The 19,146-nt window shown below is 37.9% G+C and overlaps 1 protein-coding gene and 1 long non-coding RNA gene across 3 annotated transcripts in view; one reads left to right on the top strand and one right to left on the bottom strand.

Annotated features, from left to right (window-relative positions):
- Positions 1-64: 64 nt before the first annotated feature.
- Positions 65-2,814, top strand: LOC118647912. The gene is made up of 2 exons (XR_004965055.1): positions 65-155; positions 304-2,814. It is a non-coding gene; the product is annotated as an uncharacterized LOC118647912 (long non-coding RNA).
- Positions 2,815-13,054: 10,240 nt separating this feature from the next.
- LOC105834084 (protein spaetzle 5) overlaps positions 13,055-19,146 on the bottom strand; it is a 131,534-nt gene continuing 125,442 nt past the window's right edge. Inside the window, exons 1-8 of one of the 2 annotated variants that reach the window (XM_012676312.3) lie at positions 18,579-19,042; positions 18,272-18,482; positions 17,570-17,724; positions 15,932-16,021; positions 15,576-15,707; positions 14,873-15,034; positions 14,545-14,787; positions 13,055-14,308 (exon numbers count right to left, since the gene is read on the bottom strand). In XM_012676312.3, coding sequence (XP_012531766.1) covers positions 14,137-14,308; positions 14,545-14,787; positions 14,873-15,034; positions 15,576-15,707; positions 15,932-16,021; positions 17,570-17,724; positions 18,272-18,301 — 984 coding nt within the window. In that variant the 5' untranslated portion in view covers positions 18,302-18,482; positions 18,579-19,042 and the 3' untranslated portion in view covers positions 13,055-14,136. Of the gene's footprint in view, positions 14,309-14,544; positions 14,788-14,872; positions 15,035-15,575; positions 15,708-15,931; positions 16,022-17,569; positions 17,725-18,271; positions 18,483-18,578; positions 19,043-19,146 lie in introns of those variants that run through there. The other variant, XM_036293857.1, reaches the window with a different exon arrangement.

Raw genomic sequence — 19,146 nt, 5'->3', positions numbered from 1 at the left:
GCGCACGTACATTCGCTGCGGGTACCCGGGTGGAAACTATGTCTAGTAGAAATCAAGGCCAAATTGGACGACATGCTAGATTTCGGCTCTGATCCGACTACCCAATTTCGAATATTGCGTATTGACAAGGGATATAACGTATTTTTAAGATTTAGGTGAGATTATGCCACGTCAATATCAGCTATGATATATATAATCTAAAAATACTCATATTAGGCATAAATTTTAAATTAAAAATAAACTTTATAAGATTTAATATTTTTATTCTTTATAAAAATGTTTTAATCTTGCGCTTTTGTCCAGCATATGGAAAGAAACCTGAATAATTTTTTAAACCGGATTTGGTACGCCAAATTTGGTGTACCAGTATATGGACCTAAATCCTACGACTTTTGTATAAAACATTTTTCAAGAAAGCGCATATTTTACGAAACATTTAACCATTTCTAAACTTTTGGGCCGCGGAGTGCGTAAACCACACACGGACGGCTACATACAAGAAGCGATAAATTTTGGTAGAGATTAGTAATTTATTTATATTCAAGTTAAACGGAGCGCTGACACATGAGCAACATCAATACTCAAGATCAATATACCGATAATCTCTATTTAGAATACTGTATATGAATGAATATCTACTTCGAACTTGATCCGACTAAATTTCTATCCAGGTGTATTTATTTTCTAGATGCCTGCATTAATTGATCCAGATGTTAAGCGAGAATTCGAATCTCACGTTCCAGGTATTTCAATTCGATGAGATGCGATTGTTAGAAAGCGAATTATATTTTACCAGTCGTGTCTTGGATTGAAAATTGAGATAGTGACAACATCACTTGATTTTCGATTTAATATCATTTCGATCATGTGATTGCGCATCGAAACGACTCACTGAACTCGACAATCAAGTCGCGGAATGACTCTGGATCAAGTTCGTTTCGTTCCTTCTGTCCGAGTTTTTCAAATCCATCATTACGTCGACCGGCTCTGTCTTTGAACTTCTATGCATGTGCAGCATGGGAAGAGCGAATCGTATGCACGCATGAACGCATTACCGAAAAGCTCGATTAATGCGTGGAGACCTGATTAACATGACAATGGCAGCCTTGCATGTAGATATAAATTAATACGTATTCTTCTTCCCGGTGGAAGGACGACCGATCATGCCAGCAATGCTGTGTCCCTTTCGCGCGTAATGATGCGGTCGCTTGATAAATCACCCTTCCGGTCCTAACTAGATCGCGTTGTGCTCGATAAAGTCTTTCGCTTTTGCAAAAAAAAAAAAAAAAGGATTGAGGTCTCTCTCAGGATTTTCAACCGCTCGGTATGTTGGCTACTTTGCAATTGCAAATTATGAAAAACAATTTACACCATAGATAATCATCGAAAGCATCAATATAACACATCAATACAACCAACCAGGTAAGTTGAACGACCTATCGTTCCTTCTTTTCATTGTAGGTTTACCGGTTTTACAGGTAACAATAATGCCTTCATCAAATTAAAATTATTTACCACAGTCAAAATTTACCTGCTCCTATTTTAATCTATTGGAACCTTCTTGTGAATCTTGTTCACAATGACCTTCTTGTGAATTTTTCAAAAACATCGATTCACCAGAATCTTACAATAGAAAGGCCGCATCTTTTTTCTCACTATTTTTTTCTACGCATGATTTTTCAGCACAAAAACTCATCTTTTCACTTATTTATCCCTACTGAATAATATCTTTTCTTGCAATCTGAAATATAAATTATAATTATATTTACACTGACAGAAAAGAATGATTGAATAGTTATTTGCTTAAATAGTTAAATGCTTGAATATTTATTCCAAACAAGTAATATTTTCTAAATTATATAAAGTCTTACTTGTTTGAAATAAATATTAATGGTTTTTTATAAAATGTTATTAGTACTATTCAAATAAATATTTATCAAGCATCCTTTTCTGTCAGTGTATTACTTTATTAATTATAATTATAATTACCATTAGTATTTTATAATATATAGTATAAAAGAATGGATCAATGGATAGATTTTGGCTTCTGAAGCAGCAAAACGACATGTTTTTTTTAGTTTCTGAATTAAAATAAATAATATTTAAAATAAGTAGATAAATTAATGTAATCGTGTCACCGACATGTGTTTTTAACATTGATCTTTTTCAGAACAAAATTTTGTAATTTTTTAAATCAAAATGCCATTAAAAGGAATACAACTTCTTGCTATGCTACGGATCTCATAAAGAAATAAACATACGTATATCAATAGTCATGCAATGTATATCATTTGATAACAGATCTTAAGACATGTCGATCTGGCATAACCATGCATCAGTAAAGGAAAAGTGATGGAGGTAGGTTCAGTTGCTTATGCATTTCGGTCTTACGGGACGAACTTGCGCCATGTGTGCCACATTACGTCAAATACAGCGGTGAAAGCAGCTGCAACGTCGTGACACGCGTCCATTGTCGGTATTTCGTGAGCAAAAATGAAATATCGTCCCTCGTATTCCTGTTCTCTCGCCGTACAAAATCCCTTTGGCCTTTGCCCTCTGATGTGAGGATCACCTGGACCACGGAAGAGAAAGAAAGAGAAACAGAGATAGATAAATAGAGAGATAGAAAGGGAGAGTGATTCCTCGGGAGATTCTCACGGTTTGATACTTTTTCTCTTTCCTTGATCGCGCTGTAAAATCTGTTCTCTGTATAATTTCCGTTATTTTTTAATTTAAAAAATCCTGGAGTATATTAAAAAAAAAAAGCAAATACGCAATATATGAAGTAATTTAATATCATAATGTATCATAAAATAAATAAATAATTGAAAAAGTTAATATAAAATTTGTATTCATTACGAATCACACTTTACGCGCGATGGTGATGGCGCTACAGGATCGGATGAATTCATCGAAGAACTCTAGTGCGAGGGTGTAAAGGTTACTCTAGGTGTTCAAGCGAATTGGGGGCGCAATCCCCCTTTTCCCTTCCTCTCCAACGCGTGCCATCTTCGATGTAGTGGTCTGCCACTAAATCACTCCAATCGAAATGGTTTAAATGCTCTTTTTTTTCTTGCCGTTCTGCAATAGGGTAATAACCGCAATACATACAATAACATTCCACATTTTTGAAAAATGTGAAACTGATATTTTGCGTATCTTTTCCTTTTCTTTCGTACTTTCAATAAAAAAAAGTATTAACACTTATAACGAGCGAAGCTTTTTAATTTAAATTTAGATATTTAAAAAATTCAAAAATACTCAAATATTAAATGATAATGATTTTTAACATATTGGTTGCTAAACCTTGACAAATTAAATTATTAACAACTAAAACTCTTAACACAAATAAAATTATTATAAATATCTTTTGTAGAACGTTGCGAAAGGCAAATTTAATAAATTAATTTGTCACTGGTAAGAGTTAAACATCGTAATAGGTACTGAAAATATCAAGCAACAATTTTCTATGTTCTATGTTTGCGTACAAATCAATGCCAAATGGAAAATATAGTAAAAAATAACTTAAGCTACGTATTCAGTAAGTTTTTCTCTAGTTCCAAATATTATTAAAATATAAAAAACATTGATGCAATTACAGTGCGTTATGCAATGCACAATTATTTCTTCGTGGTAAAATCACTAAGATTTATCTTCATTATAACGAACAACGAATCATAACGATATCACGATCGATACTTTCTCTTACAGAGCTCGTTAGAAACATCTGCCGCGACCTGACGTTGTCGTTCCTGTGAACGGTTGCGGCTGTGAAGCATCAGGACAATTTCTGTGCATTGTCCTTTTGAGTTATTGCATCCCTTTCTATTTTCAAATTTTTTCCAAGTCCAAATATGTTCTGTAATCAATCAACTTTTGATAACAATAATGTTAAAATTGGGACGAATGCAAATATACGTAAACTACTATTAAATTAACGTTTAATTAATGTACTCAACTGTTCATAATAGAATATTTGCTAGCAATAGATTCAATGCTATAAATAATTAATTTAATGGCGAAACAAGCCATTCTATGGAATATGAAGAAGAAAGATTCGGATAAATTGACAAAAATATATGTTCGTGTTTCTTGCATATTTTTCGTATCTTCTGTTGTAATTTTTGTTGTAATTCAGTGATAGAAAATGCGAATACATAATAAAACTTTTTTTTTATTCAATAGGAAATATAGGACAGCTATCGATACGGTAAAAAGCTCTCCAAAATCCGTGTCGCTAACAAATTTGTAACAATGCATGGAATTTTATCGCGTCAAAAATTCGTAAAATTTTTCATGATTTTTTAATCCTCCTTTATATTTAAGGGGGTATTCTAATCTAGAAGCCAAATTTTTATGTTGTTTTTACAAATTTTTGCAAAGTTTTTCGTACTGATTACATAGAGATCATTTTACTTATGATTAACCAGCTAGTGCAGGGGATATACAGAGAATCTTTTTCCTATGATAAAAGTCTTGCAAAGTCTTGCTCTCTTTTCTCAGCGATTTATTCTCTCGTCTCTAACGAAGTCAGTTGAACGCCGCTCCGAGCGGTGTTGATACGAGTTTTGTTCCAGGAGTTCACGTATATCTTCGCTTGATGACCGACCATGGGCGTACCCAGGGGCAGGGAGGTTTAGGAGATTGAATCCCTCTCGAAATTTATTATTCATTTTTTATTTTTAATTATAGAATACGATTTTACTTTTAACTATGGGTAAAATTTTATTACATAAAATATTATTTTCTTCAAAAAAAATATAAAAGTTATAATTTTAGAAGTTGTGGCAAAATCTATATTTTTTTCATTGAAAATCAGGAGAACAAGAAGATATCCTAAATTCTAAAACATCCAAAAATACAATGCATTAACACAAAAAAATTGCTGCTGTATGTGTTAACAGAATTGATAACTTTCTCTCCCCCTTTCCCTTTGCCAAAAACCCCAAGTACGTCCATGTGACCAACAATCATTGCCATTCATAACTTTCAATGCATATATCGTATTTATAAATATGATATATGCATAATCCGTTAATATAAGATTTCTTAGCGTAAATAAATGATTAACTTAGCTTGCGTTTTCTCGGTTCAAAATCATCCGAGCCGAGAAACTAAATAATCCTTCAGAACCAGGTCAAGATCAAGATTTTATATCTTAGAGAGATCCTACTCCAAATGTAAGACATTCCAAAAATAACGATCTTTCGAGCCTTAGCCGAAATATAAATGGCGACACAATGCTCTATTGTCATACGCCGAGCACAGTCCCATATCATGCTATAACTTTGTTAATTTCCGAATCGGGCCAAATCCTTTAGCAGACATATTTTTATATATACTTACAAAATATTAAAAAAAATCTTTTTGACCCGCTAAAATATCCCTTAATGTCATATTAGTGTTACCAAAAATTTAAAAATCTTACGGACTTGTTCTATTATTATCTTTGAATATCTCTGTAAAATTTGGACATAATTTTCTTATTAATTTAAAAGATATTTTATTTTTTATTCATTTTTTATTCTTATGTGAAATCGCGTTTTATAGTATTTATTTGCAAATTTGATGAGAAAGTATTACAAATCAAATATAATTTTGTGCGTATATGTGCAACGAAATTGTAATAAATATTCATGCAAAAGTTTATTTGAATATATTTACATACTCGTTCAAATTGATTTAAAACTACACAGTAAAAGATATTTCACATAAGTTATTACAAATTAAATTTTTTTGTTGTTTTTCTTTTCTTTGCAGCTAATTTTAAAGCTAACATTTGGACATTTACGTTCAAAATATTTTCGTCGTTGGTTCGGAAGAAAAAAATAAATCTAAGAAGCCTCCAGTTTTTAATTCCCATAATTTTCAGCTAGTATGCAGAATCAAAGCATCATTAATAAGGAAGATATGCGAATGGAAGCTATTTCCTAAAAGTTATTAAGGAACAATTATCCATATAAGGAATGCCGCAATGAAAATTTTGTTTTATCTCACCGATAAATTAAGCATTTCTTAAAACGTTCTGTTTACAATTAAAATTGAACTTATTTAACGCACAATATCATATTCGAATTCATATGCGTCGTGCACGCCACGTGCTCGTAGTACCGCCGCGAAGGCAGTTTGCGGAACCATCGATCGTCCTCTGCACGCGGTCTTACGCGAGTCTCATCGCGCGGTACGTCGCAGGAGGCCGTCCTGTACGTGAACGTGTAAGTGAGGTTTTACGCGCGTGTTCGTGCGTGCGTGCGTGCGTGCGTGCGTGCGTATGTGCGCGCGCGCGCCCGGAGCACGCACTTACGCACGATCGACGCGGATCGTTCGCTCGTTGTGCGTGGCGCGCAACGTTGCCATGACGACCGGTGGCAGTGCCACGCATTGATCGCAGACTCCCGCTTGCTCGCTCGCTCGGCGGTGCGTGGACTGTGGAGTCGAGTGCGTAGAGACGCGACGGAGAAAGGAGAGGAGAATAAGCGAGCGAGCGCGCGCGCACGCACGCACGCACGCACGCATACACACATGCACAAACGCAGCGTATGCGCACGCATGCACGTATGTAACATGCACGCAGGCACGCACGCACGCATGCACGCGAAGAAGCAGGCATCGGGGATAAGCGCGTATGAAGCGGACACGCCGGGCTTCCTCGCTCTTTGCGAGGCTTTCTTTCGTGTTTTATAACGACGATTTAGAGCGCCCGTTTAAGCTATAGACTATCATTATTCTCGCTTATACAGCACAACGATGATTATTAATTCAGCCCCCTTCTTCGTATTTGATTTCCCTTGTCTTTAATCAAACACACACGTTTTACTGTCAGACAATCTTCAGCGTTCTCATTAGACATTCAATCGTTTTACCGTCAATCTCCGTTTTACTTCCGCTTCCCACTCGCAGGTAAATGTGTTACAAATAGGTTTCATATCAATTTATATGAATATCAACTAATATGAAAATAAGATAGCCATTTATATTGGAACTCTTCACAAATGGCAGTTATAACATACCAGAATAAACAAGTTTTTATTTCTTAGGTGTGATTCTATCATAAAATATCATCATGTATTCTTTAATGGTTTTGGTACCGGTCTGAACTTTGAACGGAACGAAAAATCTACGAGATCTCAGGTTTTCTCCGCGAAGATATAGTTTGAGGTAATAAAAATCGCGCGACACGTCGCGCCGCGCGGTGTCGGCCGAGCAGAAGCGGCAATGGATGAACGAAAGGGTTAGCTTCGAGATTAAAAGGAAGTCACCCCCTGCTCCTCCCTTCTCTCCCATCAATCACAATTATATCCTCTCTCTCCCCTGCTATCGTTCATAATTACTGCTCGTGACTTTATCCCGGCGCTCGAAGCTGCCGGTCGACCGGCTCGGTGTACAGCAGCGAGAGAAAAAGAGATAGAGAGGTAGGAGGCACGAAGCGATCCGGAGCGAAATGGAAAAGTACAATAGACTTTTGGCACGGAGATTACTGTAAAACTGTCTGGGGGGGTGGCAGGAATCTCGAGGAGAGAAAAAAGTTTCGAACCCTCCGGCCGTGCTTCTGATCTTGTCTTGGAAACGGAAACGAAAAACCGATGTATCTCTCTTTAAAAAAAAAAACAAGAGAAAAATATATTTTTCAGTAATGCGCTGTTTTGAGCTTGCAAAATTTCTATTCGGACGAACCGGGTGAAATAACAATTTTCTCGAACGCAATTGAAGCGCGATCGCACGGATGCGTCCCGTTATACAGTTTCGCTTTCAGTAAATAATGTCATGGTATTCGATGACGCAGAGCGTTCGCGCGTGCACGGTGCATTAAACGCCGCCGATGAACTTACGTCACATTAAAAAAATTGATACCAAGTACCCAAGGTCGCTTTTTTATGCAAGTTCGCTCGGGGGGAAAAAAAAATATCATAGGTAAAGTCTGTGCCGTCAGCGCTGACCTTACGCAGTCTTTTTTACGCACGGTACCTCTCCTTCCACCGATTCCGTGATATTTTCACCGACTGACGAATCGAAGGATTCGTTCGGGGATGACGATGGCGTCTACTTAATCGAGTGATTTTGCGAAATTGTGTCGGCGCGACACCGCCGCAAGGTTTTATACGGTCGAACGTGGGACAAACGCGTCGACAAACTTGACCTATCCGATCGCGCGCTCAGGAAATGGCACGGAAGCGGAAATGGGTCAGACGTGTGTGTGATTTGACGACAAGACGCGTATACAATTTCACACGTCGGGACTAATGGGAATTAATAAAACCTCTAATTAATGGCGTATACATACACGCGTGACATAACAGTTTTTTCTATACTTATGCATTCGGCGCATTCTTATAAAATGAGCACACGCGGATCCATGTGGCTCGATCGTCATCTTGCGACTTGGTAGGGATCAAAGGTGGGCTTCCTCTTCCTTAAACGTGACATCTGGACGCCGTGAATCGACTCGGAATCTCGATTTAATCTCGTCGAGGCTCCAGATGCGAGGTAAAACGCGGTAAATTATCGCGGTAACATTTGGCGCTTTTTCCGTACAGCGAGCGATGAAAAAATACTTTTTTTTTTTAAAAAAGGAAGTCGTGATACTTTTACAAATAAGTTCCAATCATGAACCCATAAATCACAAAGTTAAACGTGAAATATTAAACGTAAAACAGGGCGTTTATTTAAATTTTGTAAAAAAAATCCCTTAGAATTCTCGGATGTTATTAAAAAATTATATAAGGTAATACTATTTTAAAACATAAAGAAAACTAACAAGGGAACCTCGCAAACTCGAAAATTCAAATTTTAATGAAACTTGGCATAAATGTAGAGGGGGTAAATACATGAATTTCGAAATTTTTAGTTGGTGCCCAAAAACGGTTTAAAGGGGTGAAACCACCCTCGAGACGATTTTTGCGGTTTTGCGATATATATCGTAAATTAAACAAAATATAAAAAAATGTTTTATACGAAAGTTTTACAGTATAAATACCTTTATTTAACTATGCTATTCATTTTTCGGGTTCTCGCGAGATTCCCTTGTCAAAGTATTGTAAAAATTCATTATTCTCCGCAATCGTCAGCCTATTGCAAAAATGATTTTTTATAACACTCTGTGTATTGTAAAAATTCATTATTTTCCACAACCGTGATAAATTTTTACAATACACAGAGTGTTATAAAAAATAATTAATGCAATAGGCTGACAATTGCAGAAAATATCGAATATTTACAATACACAGAGCATTGTAAAAATTATTTTCTGCAATAGGCTGACCATTGCAGAAAATATCGAATTTTTACAATACACAGAGCATTGTAAAAATTATTTTCTGCAATAGGCTGACCATTGCAGAAAATATCGAATTTTTACAATACACAGAGCATTGTAAAAATTATTTTCTGCAATAGGCTGACCATTGCAGAAAATATCGAATTTTTACAATACACAGAGTGTTGTAAAAAATAATTAATGCAATAGGCTGACAATTGCAGAAAATATCGAATTTTTACAATACACAGAGTGTTGTAAAAAATAATTAATGCAATAGGCTGACAATTGCAGAAAATATCGAATTTTTACAATACACAGAGTGTTGTAAAAAATAATTTAAGCAATAGGCTGACAATTGCAGAAAATATCGAATTTTTACAATACACAGAGTGTTGCAGAAAATATCGAATTTTTACAATACACAGAGCATTGTAAAAATTATTTTCTGCAATAGGCTGACCATTGCAGAAAATATCGAATTTTTACAATACACAGAGCATTGTAAAAATTATTTTCTGCAATAGGCTGACCATTGCAGAAAATATCGAATTTTTACAACACAGAGTGTTGTAAAAAATAATTAATGCAATAGGCTGACAATTGCAGAAAATATCGAATTTTTGCAATACACAGAGTGTTGTAAAAAATAATTAATGCAATAGGCTGACAATTGCAGAAAATATCGAATTTTTACAATACACAGAGCATTGTAAAAATTATTTTCTGCAATAGACTGACCATTGCAGAAAATATCGAATTTTTACAATACACAGAGCATTGTAAAAATTATTTTCTGCAATAGGCTGACCATTGCAGAAAATATCGAATTTTTACAATACACAGAGCATTGTAAAAATTATTTTCTGCAATAGGCTGACCATTGCAGAAAATATCGAATTTTTACAATACACAGAGTGTTGTAAAAAATAATTAATGCAATAGGCTGACAATTGCAGAAAATATCGAATTTTTACAATACACAGAGTGTTGTAAAAAATAATTAATGCAATAGGCTGACAATTGCAAAAAATATCGAATTTTTACAATACACAGAGTGTTGTAAAAAATAATTTAAGCAATAGGCTGACAATTGCAGAAAATATCGAATTTTTACAATACACAGAGTGTTGTAAAAAATAATTAATGCAATAGGCTGACAATTGCAGAAAATATCGAATTTTTACAATACACAGAGCATTGTAAAAATTATTTTCTGCAATAGGCTGACCATTGCAGAAAATATCAAATTTTTACAATACACAGAGCATTGTAAGAATTATTTTCTGCAATAGGCTGACAATTGCATAAAATATCGAATTTTTACAATACACAGAGTGTTGCATAAAATATCGAATTTTTACAATACACAGAGCATTGTAAAAATTATTTTCTGCAATAGGCTGACCATTGCAGAAAATATCGAATTTTTACAATACACAGAGTGTTGTAAAAAATAATTAATGCAATAGGCTGACAATTGCAGAAAATATCGAATTTTTACAATACACAGAGTGTTGTAAAAAATAATTAATGCAATAGGCTAACAATTGCAGAAAATATCGAATTTTTACAATACACAGAGCATTGTAAAAATTATTTTCTGCAATAGGCTGACCATTGCAGAAAATATCGAATTTTTACAATACACAGAGCATTGTAAAAATTATTTTCTGCAATAGGCTGACCATTGCAGAAAATATCGAATTTTTACAATACACAGAGTGTTGTAAAAAATAATTAATGCAATAGGCTGACAATTGCAGAAAATATCGAATTTTTACAATACACAGAATGTTGCAAAAATTAATTTCTGCAATACGAGTCGAATCAAAATTCGAATTAAAAGAATTCTTTAAAATTAGGAATATATAAAAACTAAGTAATACAGTCTTATCTGTTCCCATTATTACTGCTATTACTAATAAATTATTATTAGACAATTGTAACTAATTTAATGCCATTTGTGTATCAGATCCTCCACAAATCTGTAATTCATTGTTATAAAATAACTTATTTGAAATGTGTAACAGATTTTCGTGACCATTGGTCACATGGTAATTTTTAACTAATTTTGTAATACAGAGTTCGGATTACCCTAATAAATATATAGCATGCGTTCATGCAACATTAAACTACAAAAATAATACAAATTATAATCCTTAATGCGCATGTTTAATATGTAATAAATATAAAGTCCGGATGTTCGTGTACGCTGTGTCACGCGAAAAACTGCTGCGTACGAGTAAATCGAGTACTCGCTGAAGAAAGGTTCTTTTTTTTATTATACAATCACAAAAAAGCCATTTTGGAATATTAAATATGAGAAACTACCAAAAGTAAATGGCATATGTGATATAATTCTGTCTACAATACACCTTCAGAAATATAACATTCGATTAAACAGGCGCAACGATAATTTGGAAAGATGTAGTGTCTTTATCGTTATTTTTTTTTAATAAAAAACTTGTAAGTCGCAAAAGAGTATACACGAACGTGGATGTATATCATACTTATTACTAATAGACATTATGCGACGTACATTATAAAAAAAAAATGATCAAGAAAACAATTTTGTCAGAAAAAGAGTTTAAATTTAAAAGCGAAATTAAAAAATTTTCCCTAAATATCAATAAAATCCATGATTTATAAGAAAAAATTCCCACGTTTTCTCTTGAAACAAAATATTTAAAATTAATTGAAATAAATTTTTATTTTTGAACAGCTTAAACATTTCTCGCAGGTGAACATTTTCTTAATTGATACGTTATCCTTCGCTCCGTGTACATGTACATACGCTGTTGCAGGACGACCTCGGTTCTCTGCGGAAAGGCCCCCTTTGCCCGTCGCCGGCTCACACACGCTCACGCGCGTGCATATAAACGGAAACCCTTCAAGTAGCCTACCATCCACCTCATGTGTACAGACACTTCTGTCACGCGCGAGTGGAGGGAAATGCGTAAGGTACAAGTGCACGCGTATACGCGCACCTCATGTAGATGCACCGCACGTATGTATATACATACGTATATACGTACGTGCGTACGTACGTACGCCTAGAATTCACCCCTCTTTTCGCTGCGGACGCGAAGGGATGCCGAGGGAGATACCAGGGTGGCAGCTCTCGAGCAGGTGCGAGCGAGTGGGTGCATGCGAAAGAGTGCGTTTCTCCAAGCAGAACGGAATCTACGGGGCGCTAAATGCTCTCTCTCTCTCTCCCTCTCAGAAATGTGCTTTTCAATATTAATTTTTTAGCGTAGTCCCTTCCTAAAAAAAAAGTTATACACGATCTATATTCTGTTTGTGCGTCCTTCCTCAGCCTGTTGTCGGAACGGACAATGCTGTTGAATATTTATGAATCAAAAGCGCAATTACCATTATCCCAGTTGAAAATTACGGCATTTAACAGCATTTAGCGCTGTATCGACAGGGGTTTCGCAAGCTCGCGAAAATTGTCGGAAAACGGCGCGAAAAAGATGTCGTGTTACCTCGCACAACATTTCCGCACGAAACTTACGCGTGTCTGACCTCCAGTTTCTTTCCTCCCCTCCTTCACCCCCGTCTCTCGTCATACGGCCTTCATCCAGCCCTCTTTTCGTCCTTTCCCAACTGGCGTAAATTGTGAAATCGAGATCCTTTATTTTATGCCCTCTCGAATCTCCCCATTTCTCGAACATTTAGTATATCTACCTTGATAAGGTGTCACGATTAGAACCGTGATATTGTGTTTCACGCAATATCGCGCCGGCGAAGGAGCTGATAAGTCATTCAGTACAATAAGTCGTAATAATAAATAGGCCATTTTACGTAATATCAAATAATAATTTATTTCGAAGATCCACAAATATATTTTTCTTCTCAACAATAATTTTTCCCCTTTTTAATCACGATTTCACGATGATTCGTTTATCGAAAACAGTTAATATCAGTTATCGGCAGTGGCAAATGTATTGTCTTCGTCATTTACTCGCGCTATAAATAGCGCACATAAAAGATCCGCTTTTAAGTTTTATTACACAATTACGAGATTTCCTTCCGCCGTCCCTCTTCGATCTCACTAGAGAGAAATGCCTATATTGTCTAAATAAGCTCAATCGTGGCGACACAACAAAGTATTTGTCTCGCGACGTCCCCTAAAACAGAATTCTCATACGTTGCTGAAATGGAAGAGATTAATAATAATTAACAGCTAGACGTAAAATTAACGACCTGCGATAATATGCGTGCGCATATCGCGCGATTTACCTCTGAGGAATTCAAAACAAATCAGCGATCGAGCATGCCGACAGATAAATAATGAATATTTGAGATGACTTTTTACTAAACAATAAAGTATATAAAAAAAATACATACTATATATATATATATATATATATATATATATATATATATATATGCATGTACGTATGAATATCTTATGCTAAATGTGCGACGCAAGTATATACGGAATATATCATGTGACATCGGAGCAGCGACATCTCTCGCTGAAAGATTCTCTGCCCCTTCAAGCGCAAAGAGACACTTCGAGAGCGTTCATCGACGTCCTCGGGATAATCACGTCGTTTTACGCGATTCGCAATTAACAATGGCAATTAACGATATGCTGGCAACCACACGTCCCCGCCTTACACCGCTGGTAATACGCTGGTGTCGCGGTACACGCTTATTGCTCGTCAGTGTGCACCGCGCCGCCGTCGTTCATAGAACGCTACATTATCGGTACCCACTTTCGATGCCGTTGCCAGGCGCGCTCTGTGCCGCTGAGTTACAATCGTGACGAAGAGAACGACGTGTACGACCGCGTTTAATAGCGCTCTTACCCCCTGAAAATACATGTATCCCGTGCAGGCTCTACGTAGCGCGCGGCACCGTAGAATTTCGGCTCAGAAATTCGGTATGATCTGGCACGAGCAACCGTGCGGAAGCCAGAACAGGTCGGTGTAAAGCCGATTCCCGCTTCCCTCGAGCGCGACCAGTCTCTTCTGCACGTATTGCTGCTGGCACCGACTCCTGTATCCCTCCGGGATGGAACATATGCCGTTGCACACGTCGTTCCTAAAAGCACGACGAGAGGATTGATGTTTCCTCGTTCTCGATTCCCCTCCCCTCTCCCCCCCCCCCTCCTCTTCCCAGCGAGTTCGGTAAGGATACGGTCCAAAGATATGTGACACAAAAAGATTAGCCTACCCTGAGTTCATGTTACTTAGAGCGAGCGTGAAAATCGAGTGCGAATTAAATTAGAACTGTCATAGATTTGTCATCGCGGCAATTTCTTCAAGCTTACAACTTACAGGCACGTCTCGCTTCTGACGAACTGCGTGTACTTGTTCTGCTCCGGAAGATTGACAACGTACATCCAGTTGCCCTGTTTGTTCAGAGCGGCTTGGGGAGCGATGTACTGCGCCCGGGTGGGACACAGGATGATGGCATCCGGATCCGATTGCCTCTTCACGCGATCGCCCTTGGGCTTCGCGTATCCCAACAACGGATTCACGTTGTAGCTTCGCGGCGCTATCTTGTTACTTTGCGAATACCTGTCATTTAATACAAAATACATTAAGCGCGCGCCCAAGTAAAAGAGAAGTGACCGTTTTAATTTCTCCGCGCGATATTCGTTACCTATTCGTCAGCCACGATTGGTTCGGTCGGAACACGCTTTCTGCGTATTCCTGCGAATAAACACGATCGATCTGACGTTGGACGTTGTGATGATACTTTAACGTTACTCCCGGAAGAAACGGATTCCTCTGTGACGATTGGATAAGCGCAGAATTTTTGTAGCTGCAATTCGACGAATTAAAAAGCCGACTTTGTACGCTAATATCATTTTACCATGCTCATACTATCATTTAAATTGTGTGTGTGTGTGTGTGTGTCTTATATACTTATTTAATGTAAATAATTTAATTATTTAATAATCAGAAATAAATAATCGAATCAAGAGAGAGATAAACGATCAATGTATAAAATTTGATATTTCTATCACTTTTGATCTTGAGCAATTGTAAATATTTTTGTATAATTTTTATTATCTTTAGTTAATTCTACACATCAAATGCACTATATAAATATAAATATATATATATATATGTGTGTGTGTGTATATACTGTGCTTTGCGTCGATTTGATATAAAATTAATCGAAAATAATTTCTTATAAAAAAATCTTAAAGAAATACTCGCAATTAACATAAATACAATTGTGATAAAGTCGAAATGTTAAAAAAAAAAAAAAAAAACATTAAACAGTGTTCGGCATGCGCTGACATTAATTATTGATTAATTTTTTTCGCGCTGTGTGTGTATGCATAAACGAGTCTTACCCGTGATAACGGCTGTTATTGGACGGAGGTCCATATACTAAGGCTGGCTCTGTACTTAGAGGAAATTGCGCATACAATTGACTATCGTCTTGTCGCGGATAATCATAGCCTTGATTATAATCCGGAGGAGAACTTGAAAATGTAAATATATGAATGTGAGATAACGGGACTAATATTAAATTAATGATTAATTACGTACACCACACCTCTAATAATAAGACATTTTCTAATATCTCTAGCATTAAAAAATTTTCAAGTTATCTGTACTTATTTAGTTGGAGTCTCTTGTATAGTTTTCTCTTGTTTTACATAAATGTATCACGATATTTCTCAGCTACACTGAAAACTGTATATACCTGTAAACGTTGAAATCTTCGCGGGATTCATCTTGCAGCGCAGTATTAAAGTCGAAGCTGCATTTGTCGACGAGAAACTTGATGAGTTGTCTAAAAAAAAAAGGAAAATAAAAAGGAAAAAGAAAGAAACCGTTACCTCTCCCGAGGAATACAATGCGTTGATAAAAACGAGTGACGCATTCTCTCAAGGATTACATTCGACCTTTGGCCTCGCACGTGAGCCACGAGGTCTTGCCGCAACGCGGTATCAAAGATACCGGTCAATTTGCCTTCGGCTGGACGACCGAGATTCGTCTTTCTTCCAGGTTGACAAAAGGTTATTTACGCAGGTGCGTTTTCAATTGGGTGTGTTGCGCAACTGTGTGTTAGGTCTGAGCAAGCATTAACGATGTGAGATGCAGCGTATTTGCAGCGAAATGACACGCGCGCGCGCCGTGAGCGGTAGGCCTGACTCGAGTCGGCAATTTGATATTTCTGACAGTCTAATTGACCGTTGCTCGAGTCGTTCCTACGCGTATAATTATCAGGAAGTGACAGCTGTCGCATCAGTCACAAGTTTCTCCAGTCGCTAAAATTATTCGACTTGTTGCGATGGAACCGTTGCGGCTTATCGAAATCCATCTTATTTCATTATACAGCGCTAAAAGGTTCTGAAACTGCACGACACGACGTAATGCGGTATCAGTAGTATTTTCGGATCTATAAATTGTTAAAAAATAAATAAAGTTTGTTTTGGCCGTTAAAACGCCGTTGTTTTATTTCCACGAGTCCTATTATTCCTTATTTATTCCCTGCAAACCTGTTTAAACGATTTGCAAATGCTCGATGTGAGTGTTATCCATGCAAATATTTAGGATAACTTGAAAGGAGCGATTTGTCCAGCGGAGGGGAAAAAAAGAGGAAGAATACCGGTATTCAACACAACTTGGGACTTGATTCGGGATTACTGTAACGGGCCTAATAATTATCCAACAGCGTATGACCGCGCCAAGGCCACGGTCATGGTACGCTGAGCAACGATCTCACGGTTGTTCTTACATTATAGCAACCGCTCACTTTACGTAACTCTTTCTAACATTTTCGGGATGGGACTCGAGCGTGAAAGTGCACGGAAGGATTTGGGAAATCGACTCCCAGCCGGCGAATCTCTTGCACGTATGCAGCGCGTTGAAGGCGGAGGGTAAAAAAAACGCTCTAACGTTTCATTTTGATAGTCTGATCGTGACAGAGATGTAGTTCTTCTGGACTAGATCGCGTTTATGAGAAGATGAGGGACGAAAACCGTTTTATGTACGAGAGTCGCGCTTCGGCATAAAATTGGTTGTGCAAGCCTATTAAGGCAGACTCTCGATGCTTTCGAGAAACGAATTCTCACCTCGAGGAGGAGAAGAGAGTTAGCGGAGACTTTCCCCTCCCGAAGTTTTTCTCGATGTGCGGCGTCGGTCATTCGTATGCATAGAGGAAGGCGGAAAGTGGACGTGGTAGACGCGGCGAAAGGAATATCAACAATTGGAAATAGGTCGACCGCGGCCCATGTCGACGAATCGCCGGAAATTTCCACTTGTTGCGTTACCTCGTCGCCGGCAATATTTTTAGGGAGAAAAGGGGGAAGGAGGGAGTTTCTATGAGGGTACTTACCGCGGATAGTGGTCCGGGGTTTCGCAAAAGGTCTGCCCCGGTGGTGCGCAATGGGGAGTGTGTCCTGGAGGCGCGGGTACGAAGGGCTCGTACTGCGGTCGTCCTGGACATCCGTATTCCGTGCAGGGTTCCCCACGAGTGACCATTAAGAAAAACTGTTGGCACATACAAGCACACAGACGTTACAATAATATTCGTACATATTTCAAAAGACTAAAAAAAAAAAAGTTAAATTTTAATTTCTTTTTTATTCAACTAATTCTACGCGAAATAGAAATCGTTCCTTTTCGTGTGTACACATAGCATTTTGCATTTGCGATCAAACACACGACTTGAAACTTGAAACGCGAGATTACTAATGTCGACTAAGCGCAATGTACATATGTGGGAACACTTATTGTGAAATGCTGCACCGGCTTGTAATTGATCTTATCGAGATACTTCCTGCATGGGTACAAACGCGCGCTTTTTTTTGCGACGGTATTAATCGGCTCTGATTCAGCCTACACGTAACTCGATCGGCAGATAAAAAAGCGTTAGCCATTAATCAAGAAGATGAGTCAATGGGAACTGCGATTAGAAAGGTGTACAGCGTTTGCAATTAATGGAAGGAACGTTACATCAGATTTAAATCCAGCGTACTCTGCAGTGATCCATGGCTATTGATTATTCTTAATATTAGAGATTGGACCGATCACTTACGATTGATATTAGGTGCCACGCGAGCGCCATTTCGATCTAACGTTATGATTCACCCCTCTGGGATAGAACCTTCTCTCCTGTGGTGAGCACGGCAGGTGTCTCGGTAGGAAGGAGGCCGCGAAGTCACTTAATTGGCATTGCGTGCTGATCAATCGCCGTGCCGATGTCACTGCTGATAAACGATAACCCGACCCGACCTAAGATCGCTGTCCTGAGAACGATTATAAGGGACGGAGAGCCCCGTTAATGATAAAAACCGGCTTTGGTCTCGCATTCGATACATATACCTTCGAATTTTTTTAGATACCTAAGTAAGAGCTCGTGCTCTTCGTCGGCCGAATCTCAATCCGCGTCGGCTATACGAACTTTAAACCGAATGAGGGCAAAACCCAGTCCAATTTCGAATTTGATCCCCCGGTCTTCTGTAGCTGCTACTGTCGCTGCAACGCGTGTGTAGCTCGTTGCCGACTATCGACAAAGTACCATAACGAACGTCTCTCCACTTTTGGACAGCGTGATTCGAAAGTGTCCACGACACTGGGTCCAGACGCGCTGGCGCGATTCGGTTCTACGCGCCGTAAGTCTACCTAGCAACGTGAGATATGTGGATAATACCTGTGCGTTGGCCCCTTCCTCGGGCAACGTGCACGAGTTCCACGGAGCTCAGGGTGGGGTAGGCGGACACACACTTTCACTGGAATACGTGCGGCGAGGGATTCATCGACCTTATGACAGCGTGAACTGAGTTTTTCTCCAGATGACACGGATACATCTTGATTACGCGACGTCGCTAGTACGTCAGGGAAGAGAAAGAGAAATGCTATTCCTTACACCAAAGCTCAGTCGACAGAAATAGCTAGTAAAATTTCTTTTTT

Source organism: Monomorium pharaonis, chromosome 11, assembly GCF_013373865.1.
Source record: "Monomorium pharaonis isolate MP-MQ-018 chromosome 11, ASM1337386v2, whole genome shotgun sequence".
Lineage (NCBI taxonomy): Eukaryota > Metazoa > Arthropoda > Insecta > Hymenoptera > Formicidae > Monomorium > Monomorium pharaonis.
This window is presented reverse-complemented; position numbering and strand designations above follow the sequence as displayed.